Raw genomic sequence first — 19,499 nt, forward strand, 5'->3', positions numbered from 1 at the left:
CTCTCTTGCCTTTTATTAATTTTTTTTTTAAGATTTTATTTATTTATTCATGAGAGACACACAGAAAGAGAGAGAGAGGCAGAGACACAGGCAGAGGGAGAAGCAGGCTCCATGCAGGAAACTTGATGTGGGACTCCATCCCAGATCTCCAGGATCACGCCCTGGGCTGAAGGTGGCGCTAAACCACTGAGCTACCCAGGCTGCCCCTCTCTTGCTTTTTAAAACAAACATGACCTGTCATCTGTCTATATTGGGGCAATATTTTGTTAGCCTAACCCAAGGTACTGTGTGTACTTGAGGGCAATAATATATTTGTAAATTCTGCAGCTGAGCTCAGTAATCATTTATTTCAAACCTCTTACAAGTGCCTTGAATGTCCTAAAAAGTTACAATTGACCATCACCATCAATCACCTAAATTACTGAGACTGTAACAAGTGCAGACAATCTTAAGAGTTCCTGAAGATGTCAGTTAAAGCTATCTATGGCAGTTGTAAATGTTATTATTTGGACCCTTTTTTTTTTTACCAGCTTCTAAATTAAGTAAAATATGGATACTCCAGGCCAGCACTCTCCACCAATTATATCACAATCCCCCGCGGGTTGAGATACAAGTTCCAAGAGTTTTTGATGCTCCCAATGTGCACCCAGGTCTGACACAGAATTAAATCCTTTGGTTGGGTTGTGTGTTTCTTATCAGGAATCTGCATAATTAAGTACTATTTAGACTTATTGTTCGGATTAAAAGGAATAGTAAATGCAGACCATTTAGCACGGCTCCTGGTACTTAGTACTCAATCAAATGTAACACATACACACTTCCTTTAAAAAACATGGTTATTAAAATATGCCATACTTTCTATTTTTCAGTAACGAGTTGAAACTCCATGAATTTTGTGTAATGGTTTATTTGACTTTAAGAGATGTGACTGGTTAGTTTTTTGAAATTTCTAAGAAAATAAGGCCACAGTGCTACTGCCTACAAAAAACTTATGGCTTAGTTGACATAGACACACTGAAAATTTAGAACACTTAGATATCAGGAATTTTAATGTAGTGGAACTGAGAATATGAACACTGAACAAGAAATACCAGAGCGAAGAAGTATATTTTTTTGTTAGGGTTAATTTGAAGAGATTTCAAAAGTTTGAGCTAGACTTTGAAGGAAATTTTGGGGGATGAATAGAGATGGACCTCTTCAGGTATGGAGAAGTTCATAGGCAAAAGGAAGTCTTTGGCGTACAGTGCATAGAAGACTCCTGACGACCTGGAGCAGAGATTGTAACCAGAGAAGCAGAGAAATCAAATTGAGAAATTCTAAAGGGCAGGCCAAGAGTGAATGTTAGGCAGCCAGTGAAAAACCAGCTTAGTTAAGTGTACTAGAAAAAAGGAACTGGCACTGGAGTCTGTTTGCTGGGTATATAACAGAAAAAAGGGAGCAAGATATCAGTGTGAAGGGCCATAGATTAAGTGATACAGCCTGAGCTATAGTAATTGTAAGTGGAAAAAAAATTTTTTGTTTATGCATTTATTTAGCAAACATTAATATTCTCCTCTTTAACAGGTTTTGTGTTAGATCTTGGGAGGTGATGTTGATGAATAAACACTCTTCTTACCCTCAAGAAGTTCATAGTGTGGAGGGAGGCCATGAGCAATTAAATATAGTATGACTGCATTTATAGAGTAGTATTTCTTAGTAATCCAGCATGCTGTTTTTTGCAGAGAATGGGAACAACTCTCCTTTGCCCAAATATGCAACCTCACCAAAACCTAACAACAGTTATATGTTCAAAAGGGAACCTCCTGAGGGCTGTGAAAGGGTCAAAGTCTTTGAGGAATGCTCGTAAGTATCCCTCCAAATAACTTCTATTATGAAAATTTTCAAGTAAGTTGAATAGTACGGTGATCACCCATATATTCACAACCTGGATTCTGGAGTAAATATTTTGTTAACATGTGCTTTGTCTGGCATAGGGGTGGTTAGTTTTTGCTGAAGTTTCTGGAAATAAGTTGCAGACATCATGACACTTAATGATAATTAGAATTTAACATTTGTTTCCTAAAAGTAACCATAGTACTCTTCTATAACCATAATATCATTATCACACCAAATAAAATTAACAGCAACGCTAATATCAACTAATATCCAGTTGCTTTTCATATTTCTCACTTGTCCCCAATGTGTCATCTGTGGCTATTACTTTTGAATCTGTGTACAGTCAATATCACACATTGAATTTAGCAGTATTTTTATTCAAGGTGGACCACAGATCTCATCTAGTGTGGTTTCTTTTTTTCAAGAATTGAATTCCCCTCAGTTTTTTTTTTTCTTTCTCTTTTTTTTTTTTTTTTCTTCCCCTCAGTTCTTATGTATTTTTGGTCTCTAGTTCTTTAAACAGTATTAGAAGTATTTTGTCTGTCAGTATAGGAAATAGAATTCTATTACTTTGTAGAATGATGTTACTGTGATGAAGATAACGTAAGAAGTAGGATTTTAAACAGTGTCTAGTACTGTTGGTATATGATCTCCTATGCTCATATTTCTGTTGGCTGGTCATCTGGTGAAGTACTTTAGTTTTAGACTCAAAATTTGCTTAAGATTAGCCTTAGTATTTGCAGTAGCCATGGCTCCTTGCTTTATAAGTGATGGCTTCAGGATTGTAGACATGTATGAGACAGCAAAGTAGGTGTAATGAACATTATTTGGGGATATGATGGTAGTACTGGGCCCTCACCTTCCAATATCACTATGGCTGCACGTCTAAGAGTCATCCTTAGTCATCCTTGCATTTCCTCTCCTGTGAAACCTGGAACACGTGAAGGTTGTCCAACCTTGACTGACTCATGAAATTGATCTTCTTCCTCCATTATGAACATCTTGGAGTCATTTTGAAATATGGTATCCTTTTGTTCTTCCATGTGCTCCTGTCAGTGCTTCTTTTAACCTAAATATTGAATAATTTTGCTGCACAAAGAACATTGTTTTTAAATTCCCTCAATTCTATACTAGGAAATCCCAGCTGTCAGTCTCCTATCTGCTTTTATGACAGTAATTGAAAACTGTGTTAGCAACTGCTTCCTCCCACCTTCCCATGCCTACTATGTTAGTCTAAAAGCCTGACTGGTGCTAGCTGAGAATTTAAGCAGAATTTATCTAGCTCTGCTTCATGGACTCCCTAAATCATAATCGTCTAGGATATGGGTTGAAACTGCAGGATTCCCAGGCCCCATCTCAAGCCTAATGCATAAATATGGAGGTAGGACCTGGACTGTGGATCTTTAACAAATACCTCACATTTTTTATGCCCAATTTGCAGGTGCTGGCTTAGGCTTTTCCATAAGAGTTCTTAAGATATGGAATCATTCTTTTTTTTTTTTTTTTTTTTAAGATTTTATTTATTTATTCATGATAGTCACACAGAGAGAGACAGAGAGGCAGAGACACAGGCAGAGGGAGAAGCAGGCTCCATGCTGGGAGCCCGACGTGGGATTCGATCCCGGGTCTCCAGGATCGCGCCCCGGGCCAAAGGCAGGCGCCAAACCGCTGCGCCACCCAGGGATCCCTGGAATCATTCTATTAAGTAAAAATCAAATGGTCCAAATGGACCTTTTTGGAGTTGAGCTTTTTTATTTACTCATTGGTAGTTTAAATTGCCCAAATACAGGGATGCCTGGGTGGCTCAGTCAGTTAAGCACCCGATTCTTGATTTTGGCTTAGGTCATCTTGTCTTGGGATCAAGCCCTGAGTCGGGCTCATACTCAGCATGAAGTCTGCTTGGGATTTTCTCTCCCTCTGCCCCTTCTCCCACCCTTGCTCACTCTCCCTCTCTCTCTCTCTCTCTCTCTCTCTCTCTCTTTTCTCTTCTCCCTCTGAATAAATAAAATCTTTTTTAAAATTGCCCAAATGCAGAGAAATTGTTGATTGGTTCAAAAGCAGTTTGCATTCTTTTTATAAGTGACTTGAGTGAATATTTGTTGTGTAGGTTGGTGTCCTATGGTATCTGCCGTAAACTCTTGCATTTGGAAAATGTCTCAGGACTTAATACCTGAGCTACATTATTTGTATCTAAAGGGAGGGAAGAATGGTTAGGAGTGTGTGTGTGTGTGTGTGTGTGTGTGTGTGTGTTTGTGTATGTGTATAGATGGATAGCTAGATCAAAGAAATAGAAGGTAAACCATAACATATTACATTTTTTATGGCACATCCATCTATTATAAGGTAGACTTAACTCTTTTTAAAATGTACATAGTTTGTTATAAATTATACTGATACAAAAGATGTGTAGCATACAAAAACTTATTCTATTTTAAGCATTTTCATTATGTTTCAAAAACAAATTAACAGCAGTAACCCAAGAGTGGATTCCTTAGAGGTAATTTTAACTTTCTACCAATAAAACAAATTACTCAAAGTCTAAAAAAATTAGTCTTTTTTGCCCTACCTCTGTCCAAATGAGAGCAAAACCCACTAGGCACAGCAGCAACAAACAAAGATAGATTACTGGTCCTAATTTAAAAATTTTAAGCTTATTTAATCATTCTTTGAAGAATACTTTTCTCTTTAATTCTTAACTTCTGGTTTAAAGGAAATAACTCTGATCTGAACTGGGGATTGGAGTGGGGTGAAGGCTCTGGTTTCTAGAAATATCTGTTTATTTACCTGAAAGGAAATAGATGGTTGAATTAAGACCCAGAATTTAAACCACATTTTGTACTTCTTTCAGTCTCTATGTTCTTTGTGAAACGATACATACCATAGCCATGCCATCTGCGCTTAGTCTTTTTTTTTTTAAGTTTTTTATTTATTTATTTATGATAGTCACACACACAGAGAGAGAGAGAGAGAGAGAGGCAGAGACATAGGCAGAGGGAGAAGCAGGCTCCATGCACCGGGAGCCCGACGTGGGATTCGATCCCGGGTCTCCAGGATTGCGCCCTGGGCCAAAGGCAGGCGCTAAACCGCTGCGCCACCCAGAGATCCCCGCGCTTAGTCTTTTTTTAAAAGGAAGTCAAATATGCTATTTCTTCCTCCAAACTAATGAATTCCTTGGCTTTTAGTTACCTTAGATTCCTAGATATTATGGCCTCTTTGCAGTATAGAGGTACTATTAAAAATACAACATGGCTCTCCTTCTCTCTCTCTTCTTTCGATTAGAGGTAAGTTGGACCCACCGTTGTCTTTGCTGATAATTTATGCCTGCATTAAAAAATTACACAGGCCTTTTTAAAAAGGCAGGAAAGAATTCCTTTCATCAGTATAAGAATACCAAGAGTTACTATTCAGCCCATCCATCAGTTTTTCAGAAAGCTCTCAAACAGTCATATCCATTTTTGAGAAAAAATCCTTTTGGAATAACTTTTTAAGGAAAAGTAAAAATTTAGTTATGAGATTTTTTTTCTATTTATGGTTATTAAGTTTTGAAGAAACCTTTGAATTAGTATTAGTACTTGTAGCTTCTATTGCCTAGGTATTTATGGGTCATACACCAGTGGATTATACATTTCTTAGGTAGTATTCTAGAAAAATTTTAGAGGTCAGGAGTGATTCCTCTTGCTAGGTTGGGGTGGATCTGGAAGAGAGAAGACAAAGGAAGGTGTTTTGTTGTGGGTTTTTTGGTTTGTGGTGGAGAAGGTTGGTGCTTTTAACTGGTAAGGTTTTGTTTCTTGATCTTGGTGCTTTTGGATAAGTTATTACTGTTTATATTATTTTCTGTGTGATCTAGTTTAATGAAAGCAGTAAAGAAGTTAAGTAATTTTAAACAAGATAGCCTCAAAGAAATTAATTAACTAAAAATCTAGGCCTCATTTGGAGGAGGGTATAAAAATTGATTGGCCTTTTTTCCCTAAGATAAGAATGAAAGTGACTTCTAATAATTCCACCTTCAAAAGAAAATTCAAGTATTATTTAATTATAGAATCCTAAACTCAACATCCTGTCCTCTTCAAGGAATTGAAAACCATACTCTTGTATAGTAAAAATAGAGAATTGTGTACCCTTCTTATCACTAATCTATCCAAATACACTTGTCGCTCTAAAATTACTGGACATTTCCATCGTATATTAGAACAGTGCAAAGTAAACCATCAGTTAAATAATTTCTTTGTTCTTAGATTATTGTATTTGTCAAAGCTGTCCTTGGGTAGTAGGCACTATTAATAAAATCTGCCCACCAAAAGCATTGTCTACTTGGAGCTTCTTTTTCCCCACCCATTCCACAGGTCTGTTAATAATTTCTGATATCTTCATTTCAGATATTACTTCCCTTGTAAGCCTTCTTTCTAGCAAATTTTCCCTCTTCCTCTGTGCCACAGGTTATCCACTCCCCTGTGCTATCTCTAAACCTTATATAAGCCATTTTTATCACATCTATCAGACCTTTACAGGAGCTCTTGACCTTTTTTGTGCTGTGTGGCAAAGATTAGGGATGCTTGAAGTAATTCATAACTTGGGTGATTAATGTTTGAAGTGCAGAAAACATTAAAAATGGGATTTGTTCCATTCCCAGTATCTTCCTCCCCCCATGAACTACATGGTTAATCTATCTTCTTGTAGATTGTTTCATTTTTGGGTCCCCAGAATCTGTTGCAGACTTGGCACACTTAAATTTTAATTTTTTGAATTTCATTAGGAGAGCTGAGCACCGTACTTTTATCATATAATCATACTGCCTTTTCCCACTTGAATCTTGAATCATATTGCCTTTTCCCACTTGAATCTTGATTTACTTAGGCTCTCCCACCTTAATTTCTTTTTAATTTTGTGGCACTTCCATGTTACTTTAACAATTTAATTTTTTAATATCTTTATTTTCATAGAACACCATTATTTTTATTTTGATTTTACATTTCTGTTATGTTTCTCAGAAAACCATCATGGTTAACTAAAAAAAAAAAAGTTTCAGTCAAAGAGATTTTTAAGCACACTTGAAGAGATAACTCATGCCTACCAAAGTTTTTTCGTGCAGTCATGGAATTTAGCAAAAGACTTGCCTTCTCCCTTCAAAATAGTACAGGCTTTGGAAAAACTGTAGTAAGTGGAACATATTTTTGTCTTTAAACATGTAGAATTTCTTTTGCTTTAGGAAGTTCTTTATAATGGGTGTCTTAGACCTCAGTGAGATGCAGTGGTCACCAGCCTGAGTCACCTGTATGGTGCATGAGGCTCTCCAGGGAATTGAAAGCAGCAAAGACGTATGATGTCCTTTTGGCATTCTAAGATATATATTTTGAATTATGTGTCTAATTCCAATTTGGCCTAGAGCATTTGAAGCTTTTGATATAATCTGAGTTTTATATTCATGTATCTCTAAGTTATCTGTTTAGAAAAAAAATAATAAAAGAACTTAACTTCATTGTTCTGTGACTTAAAACTTCTGGGTTGTCTGTTCTGTGCCTAGGCCAAAACAGCTTCACGAAATCCCAGCCTTTTACTGTCCTGACAAAAACAAGGTGAATTTCATTCCTAAAAGCGGCTCTGCCTTCTGCCTCGTCAGCATCCTCAAGCCACTCCTTCCCACACCAGATCTTACCCTCAAGGGCTCTGGTCACAGTCTGACAGTTACCACTGGCATGACAACCACTCTGCTGCAGCCTATTGCTGTGGCCTCCCTGTCCACAAACACAGAGCAAGACCGAGTCTCTCGAGGAACGAGTACAGTCATGCCATCGGCCTCTCTACTCCCACCACCAGAACCAATTGAGGAAGCTGAAGGATAGGTCACAGGGCTGTGTGGCCATTTTTCTGGGCAACTGAGAACCTCCTCAGATCATTTCATTGTGATGGCATCGCGAGCTCCCAGTTGGCTGTGGTATGCTCCAGCTTTCCAGGGTGACACGTCACAGTATGACTTCTGGAAGAAGGCAGCGCCCTCTGATGGCTTTGCTCCCTCATTGCTTAGCCTGCTTTTTCTTAAAGCACTGGTTGAAACAAGAAAGGTCTCACTCTTTACTTTTGGAGGGCCAATATCATTGTTTTTTTGTTTTCAAATTAAACTTCTTTTTTAAAAAAAAACTAATCTCTGCAAACCTAATTCCTGAAGGGAGACATGAATGATGCTGCAAGAACCATCTTTTATATGAAAATGACTATTTTATAATACCAATGTTACATTTTCTGAAACGTAGCAAACAGGATGTTCAAAGATTCTTTGGTGGCCTCTTGTTTCTTGTTTCCCTTTCTAGATGTGTGCTTTTCTCAGCTGTTTTCAGCTTTGGGACCAAAGGGATTGTTGACATTTTCCCAGCAATCTTAATCTCATGACTATGTTCTTCTCCCAAACAAGAATTGATAGGTAAATGCATTGGACAAATATATAATGAGATAAAAAGCAATATTAAATATTAGTACATTATGTGATTTATGTTTTTTGGTGTCAGAAGTTTGTGCTTTGGGTGAAATACTTGTAAAACTGCTGTTTTCTTCACTACACCTGTACACATTTCACCATGTGGTCAGAAAAGTTATAGTCTGGAAACAAGTGCTTTAATATGTTTTCACCCGTCATTGGAACTTGGTTTAAAAGTCAGTGAGCCAAAAGGAAATTACCCAGTGTTGATTGCTAGCTAGGAGTAAGGAGCCCCCTTGGTTTTTTACAAAATACTTGCCACATGATCTCCCTTTATCATCACTGTATCATAGTTCCAAGAGGTCCTAAAATAACTGTGCATGGATTTCCTCCTTTGCTTTTGTGATGTTGTTGTCTTGTGGATTTGGTCAGGGTTAGTAGTTTGCCAGGAGTGTAATCCATTGAATAGCAATCCGTAGTCACAGAGTCTTGCGACTGACATTTTCTTTATGGTGGTTGGCACTGAGATATGTTGCTTATAGATTTTGCTAGTTTTCCCTCCAGCATTCCACACAGTGGGGAAGACCGGCCAGGAGAGCTTTGGAGCATATTAAACAACAGGAATCTTTGAAAAATCCATACAGTTTTGGGTTTAGGCTCATCTTAATACAGTCACTGCCAGTATCACATGACAACAGTATTTCATGTTTGTGTATATGGTAGTGAAATTAAGGAGCAGCTCTTTTTTAAAATGAGTTTCAGCAAACAGTAATTGATAAAAAGCATCCTTCTAAGATCTTCATATACTACCTATGATGCAATAATTTAATATTCCTATACATATAGGGAGAAATTTAAATACTTGTAAAAGGGATACAGTTTAGAAGGTTAATACGTCAGTTTGTTCAGACATATACCATCAGAGGAAACCTAGTGGTAGCAATAAATCTTCTGAAAGGACTTCTTATACTCATGCACCTTTAAAACATCTAACTAATTAAAATTATGCCCTGTGAAGTTTAAGATGGAGATGTATTTAGGCAAATTAGATAAATTCAGACCTTAGAATAAGTTTGTCAGGTTTCACTTGGTAGCACTGATGAATTTTGGTAATTTCTCCATCCAAAACTAGCTTACTTGGATTTATAGTACATTGTGGCTTCTAAATCACTAAAACTCAGTTATTCAGGGTCTAAATTTTCTGGTTGGTTGGTTTTTTGAGAAGAACCTTGATTCTTTGCCTTATTTGTTATTATGTGTCTTGACTTTACCATTTCACCACTGAGAACTGCTCTATCAAAAGTGCAGAAGAAAAGGTAAAACTCATCAGGTGAGTTGGTATGAATGGTAGGAGGAGGAAGTTTAAACAAGTTTCTAAAAAAAAAAAAAAAAACCCTCAGTTTTTGGATTACTTGAATTCCATTAAATCTGTGGGTTTTTTCTTTACCTTACACTTACTTTCTTCTGTCCATTCCTGTAAATGACAAGGGTATTTTGTAACTAAAATGCCACTTTATAAACCGTTTTTCCTTTTACTCTGTTGTGCATATTTGTATAATTCACATCTTTCTGTAGAGTGTCCTATATCCTTAAAGTAATTTAAAACTAGAATGGGAGAACAAGTTTAAAAGTTATAATTTACATAGTCTTATAAGTGGAACTTTTAAACGTTTGGTTGTAAGGAGAATGTGAATTTGCAGGTAAATTAATTGTATGGCAACCAAACATATCCCTCGGGTTTGGGAGAAATAGAGCCTGAGATTTGAAAGACAAAAAGGTACAAGGTACAAACAACTCTAACTGCCAGTGCCAAAGGGCTAATTTTTAAGCATATGAGCTTTATTGCAGTCTTGAAAAAATATTAACCATAGGTCCATTCAGCTCTTTTGCTTAACCCTTAGTTCACAGATGGCTGATTAAAAAAAAAAAAAAAATGGATCTACTTTCAAGAGAATATTTTCTAAAATTACATTCCATAATTATCTTGCTATTCTGTAGAAAACTGTACAGAAGATAAATTAGAATAGCTTCAATGGGAATATAATTTAAATTTTTTAAAGTTTTAAATAAATTTACTTCCATTGCAGTAAAAGAAATAGGTGGCATGTATATTTTGGCAAAAGGAGCTATTCTCTGATTATTTACTTTGTCTTAAGTTATTTCTCTTGATTTCTTCCTTATGATGATGAAAACATAGAAATTTATTGTTTCTGATTATGACTAAGTCTATTACTTGTCATGGCTTTTGTTAGCAATTATATTTTTAAAATATCTGTTCTGCCTCTTTGGTTAATATGATGAGCATGGATGCCAAAATTATTTTGAACTAGAGTCTTCATTTTGTTTAAAATATTTCTTACACTTATGATAAGCCAAATCAGCCTTTTAGAAGGTGCTATTGCTAACTGTGGAATAACTGGCAAGAAGAAAGGCTTTTTTTTTTCCTTTTTTTTTTCTTTTCTTTTTAATGGCTGGCTTTTACCGGAAAAGAGATATTTTAAAAAATGGCAGAATTTCTAGCCTTCTGTATGTCCAAGATTAGGACTGGGTTGTCAAGATTTTCTTCTGTTAAAGGAAATAAAACTCACCATTACTGAATTCAGCTTACTATTCTAACTTAAGATTCATTCCTTAATGCTTGGAATTTTGATGTCTCAAAACTGGACCAGTGGAAGTGCTGAATTTGCATTAAAAAAGCTAAGGATACTTCGCACTTTAAGGTTTAAGTTTTACTCTGCTTAAATTAATGATAAGCAGAGCAGCCCTGAACAATATTTTGTTTATACAATCCTGTTGAAGAATATAATTTATGTTTTTTTGAAGTCTGTATCTTTCATCTGTTTAAGCTGTGTAAATCTTTTGAAAATGCAATTTTTTTAAATTTTGTTTTTCTAACAAAAATCTCCCCCAAAAAACAGCATTTCCAATGGTGATAAATATTGTTATTATGTACTTATGTATTCCCTGTATCTGACACTTACTGCTGCCTCACAAGAAAATAGAACTTTTATGTTAAAAATAAAGTCTGTTCTTGAGAGTTTTTTTTTCCATGTGCTTTTATGAATGTTGTTGCCTCATTTCGGATTTTCTTTTCAGACACTTCTCACCTGAAATAATTTAAAGATAGTATATTCTTTTTCACAAATGTATAGAAAAATGGGTGTGTTAAGTAGCAAGATATATAATATTGTCAGTTGTTACTTCCTTGCTGTCTCTTTACTTCCTCTAGAATGCAAAATACTTGATCTTTGTGGTAAGTGATAAGCACACTGAAAGATAATATATGTTTAGAAATAATTCATTACTTCATAGTTAGAGATTTAGCTAGGACAGTCACCTAATGTTATCCTGAAGTACAAATAGAGGATTTTTTCCCTTTGTTTTGGTAATTCGTTTTTTCTAAATCAGCCATGTTCTTCCATATATACAGTGGTTTATATGTGCAAGGTAGTTGTTTAGGCTCAGGGGTTGTCTGTATTCACAGAACAGAGCTAGTTAGATATGCCCCCAATGAAGGCTGCATGCAGTATATATATAACATATAGAAAGCAGGGACACCATTTTAAGTGAAGTAAAAAGTCACTACAGAGATCAGTTATAAAAAGTAGTCATCAAATTACATTGTAAAAAATTCCGAAAATTATTTTGGGGTGGAGGTTAACTAGAATTTGGGGATAGCTAATGAATATATATTTACCTTATAACCTAGCATCAAATGCAAAGAAAATCTGAAATTGGTTCTAAATCTTCCATTTTTTTCCTCTGTCTTTCCCCTCTGTCTTTAAAGAGGTTGAGAGGAGAAAAAAAAAATTTTTTTTAAAGATTTATTTACTTGAGAGCAAGAGAGAGCAAGGGAGCATGAGGGAGGAGGGGCAGAGGGATAGGGAAAGTCTTAAGCAGACTCCACACTGAGCATGGAGCCCAACGTGGGGCTCAACATGGAGCTCAGTCTTACAACTCTGAGATAATGACCTGATCCGAAACCAAGAGTTGGTCTCTTAACCCATCTGTACCACCCACGTGCCCCGAGAAAATTTAGATCTCAATTTGGGTGTTCTTCTATTCTCCCATTTTTTATTTTGATTCATTAAATATACCACACACACACCCAGCAGTTTTTAGGTCTATAATGATCTTTTCCCTTTAAATTGCTTTTAAGTAGTTGGGTATGAAATTCAGTATCCTCTTCATAGCAATTCCCTGCCAATGTATATCAATACCGGTTTTTTTTCCTTGCTAAGATGAGGTATGCTTTAAAAATATTTTATACATCTACTAGAGCATAGTATGATAATACAAATAGCTTTTGTATCTCTTTGGTTTAATGTTTTTCAAACTGAGTCTTAAAATTAATTTAATAGGTCTAGCCAATGTTTTGTTTTTTAATGAAGCTGAATAGAAAAATAAGTATTTGGGATCCCTGGGTGGCGCAGCGGTTTGGCGCCTGCCTTTGGCCCAGGGCGCGATCCTGGAGACCCGGGATCGAATCCCACGTCGGGCTCCCGGTGCATGGAGCCTGCTTCTCCCTCTGCCTCTCTCTCTCTCTCTCTCTCTCTCTCTCTCTGTGTGTGACTATCATAAATAAATAAAAAAATTAAAAAAAAAAGAAAAATAAGTATTCATACATAAGGAGAATATCTGTAAAACTTTTGCTAGACATAGATACACATTAGGTTACAAAGTAAAATGAATTTCATAGTATGAGAATCAAAATGATGAAAAGTACTACTCTAGATACAACTTTTGTGTGTATGTCTTTGGGTTGGTCAGTATCTTCACACAGAGATGAGAGTAGAGTCTTTAAGACATTGTTTCTAATTCCCTTTAATAAGTATCTCCAAATATCTCTGGTTTTGTAAAAATAAAATACTAGTTTGTTCTGCAGTTCACATCTTCCTCAAACTGAGAATTCATCTCTGTATACTCCTTGTTTGATTTTGGAAACTAGTGTGAATTAGTCTTGCTAAATCATTATGTTTTACAGAAGACTGTCATGGAGGCTTTGTTGGTTAAAAACCAGGAATGTAACCATTTATCTTCATTCTGTGCCTTACACAGTTATTTTTGAGATCCTTAGGATAATTCAGAGAAGATGCAGAAAAAGCCCTGGTTTTAGGGCCACAGTTTGGGGTACCAGTTCTGGTTCAGCAGCTTAATGTTCGTGGGATCTTGAGCAAAAAAGACTTTTGAGCTTCAGTCTTCTTATGAGATGAGGGATATAGTGCTGTCCATTAAGTGGTTACTGAATGTGAAAGTAACTTCTAAAACTGGAAGCAAATACTTACCTCCTTTATATTTTAAGTTTATTCATTCCTTAAGAAAGCCAAAAGTTTTCAGTCATAGGAAATGGTCCCATGTAATTCATTTTAGCTTGTAAAGTTATAATACAGTTAACCCTTGAACAACATAGGTTTTTTTCAATAGATATTGGAAAAATTTTTAAAGATTTTTGATAATTTGAAAAAACAGATGAACTGTGTAGCTTTGAATTCTAAAAAATAGGTACCATGAATGTGTAAAACATATGTAGATAGTATTATATCTTAAAATATATGTAGATGTATTATATCTTACCATTTACACTACCATAAAATATACACAAATCTATCACAAGTTAAAACTTACCAAAACTTAGTTGCACACATAACCATACATGGAGCCATTTGTAGTCAAGAGAAATGTAAACAAACGTAAAGATGCAGTATAAAATCACAACTGCGTAAGATTTACTGTAGTACCTACTGTATTACTGTAATAATCTCATTTATACCTGTGGCTATTGCGATAAGCTCAAGTGTTGCAAATATCCTCTTAAAATGCTGTGTAACACTAATCATCATGAGCGATTCATCTCTCCAGTAAACTGCATATGTCAGTAAAAAGTGATCTTGTAGTTCTCATGTATTTTTCATGTTTAGTGCAATACTGTAAAGCTTGAATAACACCATGGAACCCATATGAGGTGCCATCAGAGATGCTGGAAGTTCTCCCAAGAAGCAGAGAAAAAAAGTGGAATTGCTTGTTAACATACTATAGATTGAGATCTGAAGTGCAGTAGCAACCATTTCAAGATAAATTAATCCAGTTAAGGACCATTTGTCATATGACAAAGCAAAAGGAAAATGAAGGATTTAAAGCAGGAGAATTTAATGCCAGTAAAGGATGGTTTGATAATTTTAGAAAGTGTTTGGTTTAAAAAATGGCAAGAAAACAGAACATCTTCTGATGACCAAGAGGCAGAAGATGAGTTCCCAGATATCATTAAGAAAATAATTGAGGGGAAAGGATATCTGCCTGAATGGATTTTTAATGTAGATGAAAGTGCCCTATTCTGGAGGGAAAAATGCCAAAAGGACATTTAATAGGAAGAAAAGTGAGCATCAGGATTTAAGCCAGGATTTGCACATTTGTGCAAATGTAGTTGAATTTATGATCAGGACTGCCCTTTTCTATAAAACTGTTAATCCCCAAGTCTTGAAGGGAAAAGATAAATACTAGCAGCCAGTCTTTTGCTTGTACAAGAAGGTCTGGACAGTGAGAACTCTTTTTCTAGATTGGTTCCATTAATGCTTTGTCCCTGAAGTCAGGAAGTACCTAGCCAATGAGAGACTGCCTTTAAAAATTATTTTGATATTGGATAATGCCCCTGGCCTACCTAAAGCCCCATGAGTTCAACACCAAAGACCTCAAAGTGGTCTACTTGCCCCCAGACACAATGTCTCTAATTCAGCCTGCAGGTCAGAGGTCATAGAGACTTTTAAGTTTCATTACCCACTGTACTTAATGGAAAGCATTGTCAATGCTATGGAAGAGAGAACCCTGATAAAACATCATGGAAGTCTTGAAAGTCTCATCACTGAAGATGGGTGGCATCACTGTTACAGAAAAAGCTGTGAAAGCTATGAAATCCAAAAGAATAAATTGCTACTGGAAAAAATTGTGTCCAGATATTGTGCATGACTTCACCGGACTTATGACAGTCCATCAAGGAAATAATGAGAGATTCTGGATGTGGCAAAAAAAAAGATGTGTGTGTGAAGAGTTTCAATATATGGTTCTTGAAATTCAAGAGCTAACAGACACCACACCAGAGGAATTAACAAAAGATTTGATGGACATGGCTGCTTCGGAACCAGTGCAGCCCATGAAGGAGAAATGTAGAAGAAGCAGTGACAGAAAACAAATTGACATTAGACAATCTGGCAGAGGGGTTCCAGATATTCAAGACTACTTTTCACTTGTTTCATAACATGGACTCTTCTATGATATAATTATTGAAACTAAAGCAAATGGTGGAAGGAGATTTGATAGCATATAGGAATATTTTTAGAGAAATGAAAAAGCAAGAGTCAGAAATTACAATGTCTTTCCATAAAGTTAAACAGAGTGTGCCTGCCTCTCTGTTTCACCTCCTCTTCCACCCCAGAGACCATGAGATCGACGTTTCTCCCCTCCTCCTCAGCCTACTCAATGTGAGGATGAGGATAAAGACCTTTATGATGCTTCCACTTAATGAATAGTAACCAATCATTATGCCATGCTGTTAATAAACTTAACTGTTGTATATGTTGTGTCTTTGTGTGAAAATCTATAACTGTAAGGCAAGAACTGTGTGAGATGTTTTTGTGTCATCATATTTTAAGTATTCATTGTGAAGAACATCACGTGCAAGACTTCAAGTGGATAGCCTATCCTTACGGAGGCATAAGGTAAGTGATACTTAATATAAAATTAATGGATTAGTTTTATGATATTGCTTTCAAAGAATTATATTACCATGCAGTATGCTTCTCATAATTGAAGCAACTGTATTAGCTTATCATTACAGGTAAGTGGTATTTTTTTAAAAGTACTGTTTCTAATACTGTATTATGAATGACACTATTACTTAATGTATGCCATAAAAATATAACCATTCATTAGTGTATAAGCTAGGCTACTATGAAGCAATTGTATGCATTATACTAGGCTGTAAAGCAGTCATACTGATGCTGCTTCATTATGAATGCATGAATTCTTATGTTTGTGAATAAATATGAATTTCCTTTTCACATTATCTTCATTTTTTACGTCTAGTGTTAGTATACATAGTATCTACAGTGTCTTGTATAAAACTATTTTTTTAAATTTATTTTTTATTGGTGTTCAATTTACTAACATACAGAATAACCCCCAGTGCCCGTCACCCATTCACTCCCACCCCCCGCCCTCCTCCCCTTCTACCACCCCTAGTTCGTTTCCCAGAGTTAGCAGTCTTTACGTTCTGTCTCCCTTTCTGATATTTCCCACACATTTCTTCTCCCTTCCCTTATATTCCCTTTCACTATTATTTATATTCCCCAAATGAATGAGAACATATAATGTTTGTCCTTCTCCAACTGACTTACTTCACTCAGCTGTATAAAACTATTGATGTAACTGACAGATGATTAAACTTGTAAACACATGACATCAATAAATTACAGTACTATTCGAGTCCCAGTGGAGTCGCAAAAAAATAAAATAAATTACAGTACTATAAAGTATCTTTGACTTAATATCTTAATTTCTCTAGCTTTGTTGTAAGAATACAGTATATAGTATACAAAATGTGTTACTGGTAAGCCTTCTGGTCAATAGTAGGCTATTAGTAATTCAGTTTTGGGGGAGTCAGAAGTTACACAGAGACTTCCAATTGTGTGTATTGTGGGGATTGGCTAACCACCCTGCACTGTTCGAGGAACAGCTGTTTAGTCCAGGATATTGAGCTGAAATCCTGAGAAAAGTAGGTAACACTATTGATAGCCTACCAAGTACCAGGCACCTTATATGATAACTAAACGTTTACCCTAATCTTTACAGTAACCATATAAAGCCAAACATGGCTATTTTTACTATCTTATAGATGACCAAATTGGAATTAGATGAACTCTTTGTTGGTCATCCGGGAAATGTCGAAGTCTGGCTTTGAACCAGGTCTGACTAGGGCTCAACACAAAGCCTTACTGCTACTTCCTCCATAAGAGTGACCTTAATTTAGGTGTTGAGTATCATTGTGGATTACCTGCCATTGAGCCATTGCCTTGTTTTCATTTGCCATCCTCTTCCTTCAGCTGCTGGCAGCTTGGTTCAGAGTGTAAAGAGAAAGTATTCTAGTTAGACACCAATTTCTTACCAAAGAAGTTACTGACACAAATCTTCAAGCTGTTAGTTTTATGTTGCACAGCTGCAGAAATTCCAGAGAAATATTTTAACTTGGGGAGCACAACTTTTAGGCAGAAGCTGACTTCAATCACATTTTTGGTGGATTTTTTTTAACCTGACATTTTGAGGAAAAGATTTCCAATCTGTTCATTCATTCAATTTTTCATCAAGATATGTGTACTCCTTAATCCCCATACCCTATTTCCCCCGTTCCTCCACCCACCTCCCTTCTGGTAACCATCAGTTCTCTAAACTTAAGACTTTGTTTTGTGGTTTGTCTTTTTTCCCCTTTTCATTTGTTTCTTAAATTCCATATGAGAGAGATCGTACTGTATTTGTGTTTCTCTGGCTGACTTAATTCCCTTAACATAATAACTCTCTAGCTCCACCCATGTTGTTGCAAATAGCATGCTTTCATTATTTTGTATGGCTGAATAATATTCCATTGTGTACACACACGTGACATACATGTCACGTCGTCTTTATCCATTCATCTCTCTGGATACTTGGGTTGCTTCCATAGTTGGGCTATTATAAATAAGACTGTTTAGTGTTTTTGTATTTTTAGGGTAAATACACAGTGATTACTTGTAGAGTAGTTCTATTTTTAATTTTTTGAGGAACCTCCATACTGTCTTCGACAGTGGCTGTACCAGTTTGCATTGTCACCAGCAGTGCACAAGAGTTCCTTTTCTCCCCCCACATCCTCCTCAACAATTGTTTCTTGTGTTTTTTATTTTAGCCATTCTGATATCTCATTGTGTGAGGTGATACCTCATTGTGGTTTGGATTTGCATTTCCCTGATAAGTGATGTTGAGCCTTTTCTTCATGTGTCTGTTGGCCCTTTGGATTTTTTTTTTTTTTTTTTGAGAAATGTTATGTTTTCTTCTCATTTTTAAATTGGATTATTTGTCTTTTGGGTATTGAGTTGTATAAATTCTTCATATATTTTGGATACTAACCCTTTATTATATATGACATTTGCAAGTATCTGCTCCCATTCAGTAGGTTGCCTTTTAATTTTGCTGACTGTGTCCTTTGCTGTGTAGAAATTTCTATTTGGATATAGTCCCAATAGTTTGTTTTTGCTTTTATTTCCCTTGCCTCAGGAGACATATCTAGAAAAATGTTCTACGGCCAATATCATCGAGACATTGGCCTGTGTTCTTTTCAAGTATACGTATGGCTTCAGGTCTCACATTTAGGTCTTTAATCCATTTTGAGTTTATTTTTGTGTATGGTGTAAGAAAGTGGTCCTGTTTTCTTTTTTTGCATGTTGCTGCAGGTTTTCCCAGAACCATTTGTTAAAGAGACTGTCCTTTTCCCATTGTATATTCATTTCTCCTTTATCAAAGATTAATTGACTAAATAATTGTAGGTTTATTTCTAGGTTTTCTGTCCTATTCCATTAATCTATTTTTTTTAATGGCAGTACCATACTGTTTTGTAATGTAACTTGAAATTCGGAATTCTGTACCTCCAGTTTTTTCTTTTTCAAGATTGTTTTGGCTATTCAAGGCCTTTTGTGGTTCCATACAGATTATAGGATTATTTGTTAGTTCTTTGAAAAATGCTGTTTGTATTTTGATAGGGATTGCATTAAATCTATAGCTTGCTTTGGGTAGTATAGATGCTTTAATAATAATTGTTCTTTCAACCCATGAACATGGAATTTCTTTCATCGGTGTTTTACAGTTTTGAGTATAAGTCTTTCACTTCTTTGGCTAAGTTTATTCCTAGATATAAACTTGTTTTTGGTGTAGTTGTATGTGGGATTGCTTTCTTAATTTTACTTTTTGCTGCTTTATTATTATTGTGTAGAAATGCAACAGATTTCTGTACATTGATTTTATATCCTATGACTTTACCAAATTCATTTATCAATTGTTAGTTTTTTGATGGAATCTTCAGGGTTTTTAATATATATAATATGTCATCTGCAAATAATGAAGGTTTACTTCTTCCTTACCAATTTGGATGCCTTTTATTTCTTTTTTGTTGTCTGATAGGTGTGGCTAGGACTTCCAGCAC

General features: G+C 35.8%; 1 protein-coding gene across 3 annotated transcripts in view; it reads left to right on the forward strand.

Annotated features, from left to right (window-relative positions):
• The window catches only part of FAM117B (family with sequence similarity 117 member B), an 85,686-nt gene extending 69,836 nt beyond the window's left edge, over window positions 1–15,850 (forward strand). For 2 of the 3 annotated variants that reach the window (XM_025441702.3, XM_025441703.3), the window contains exons 7-8: window positions 1,722–1,842; window positions 7,397–11,321. In XM_025441702.3, coding sequence (XP_025297487.1) covers window positions 1,722–1,842; window positions 7,397–7,715 — 440 coding nt within the window. In that variant the 3' untranslated portion in view covers window positions 7,716–11,321. Of the gene's footprint in view, window positions 1–1,721; window positions 1,843–7,396; window positions 11,322–14,202 lie in introns of those variants that run through there. The other variant, XM_025441705.3, reaches the window with a different exon arrangement.
• Window positions 15,851–19,499: the final 3,649 nt, after the last annotated feature.

The sequence above is a fragment of the Canis lupus genome, chromosome 37, assembly GCF_003254725.2.
Source record: "Canis lupus dingo isolate Sandy chromosome 37, ASM325472v2, whole genome shotgun sequence".
NCBI lineage: Eukaryota > Metazoa > Chordata > Mammalia > Carnivora > Canidae > Canis > Canis lupus.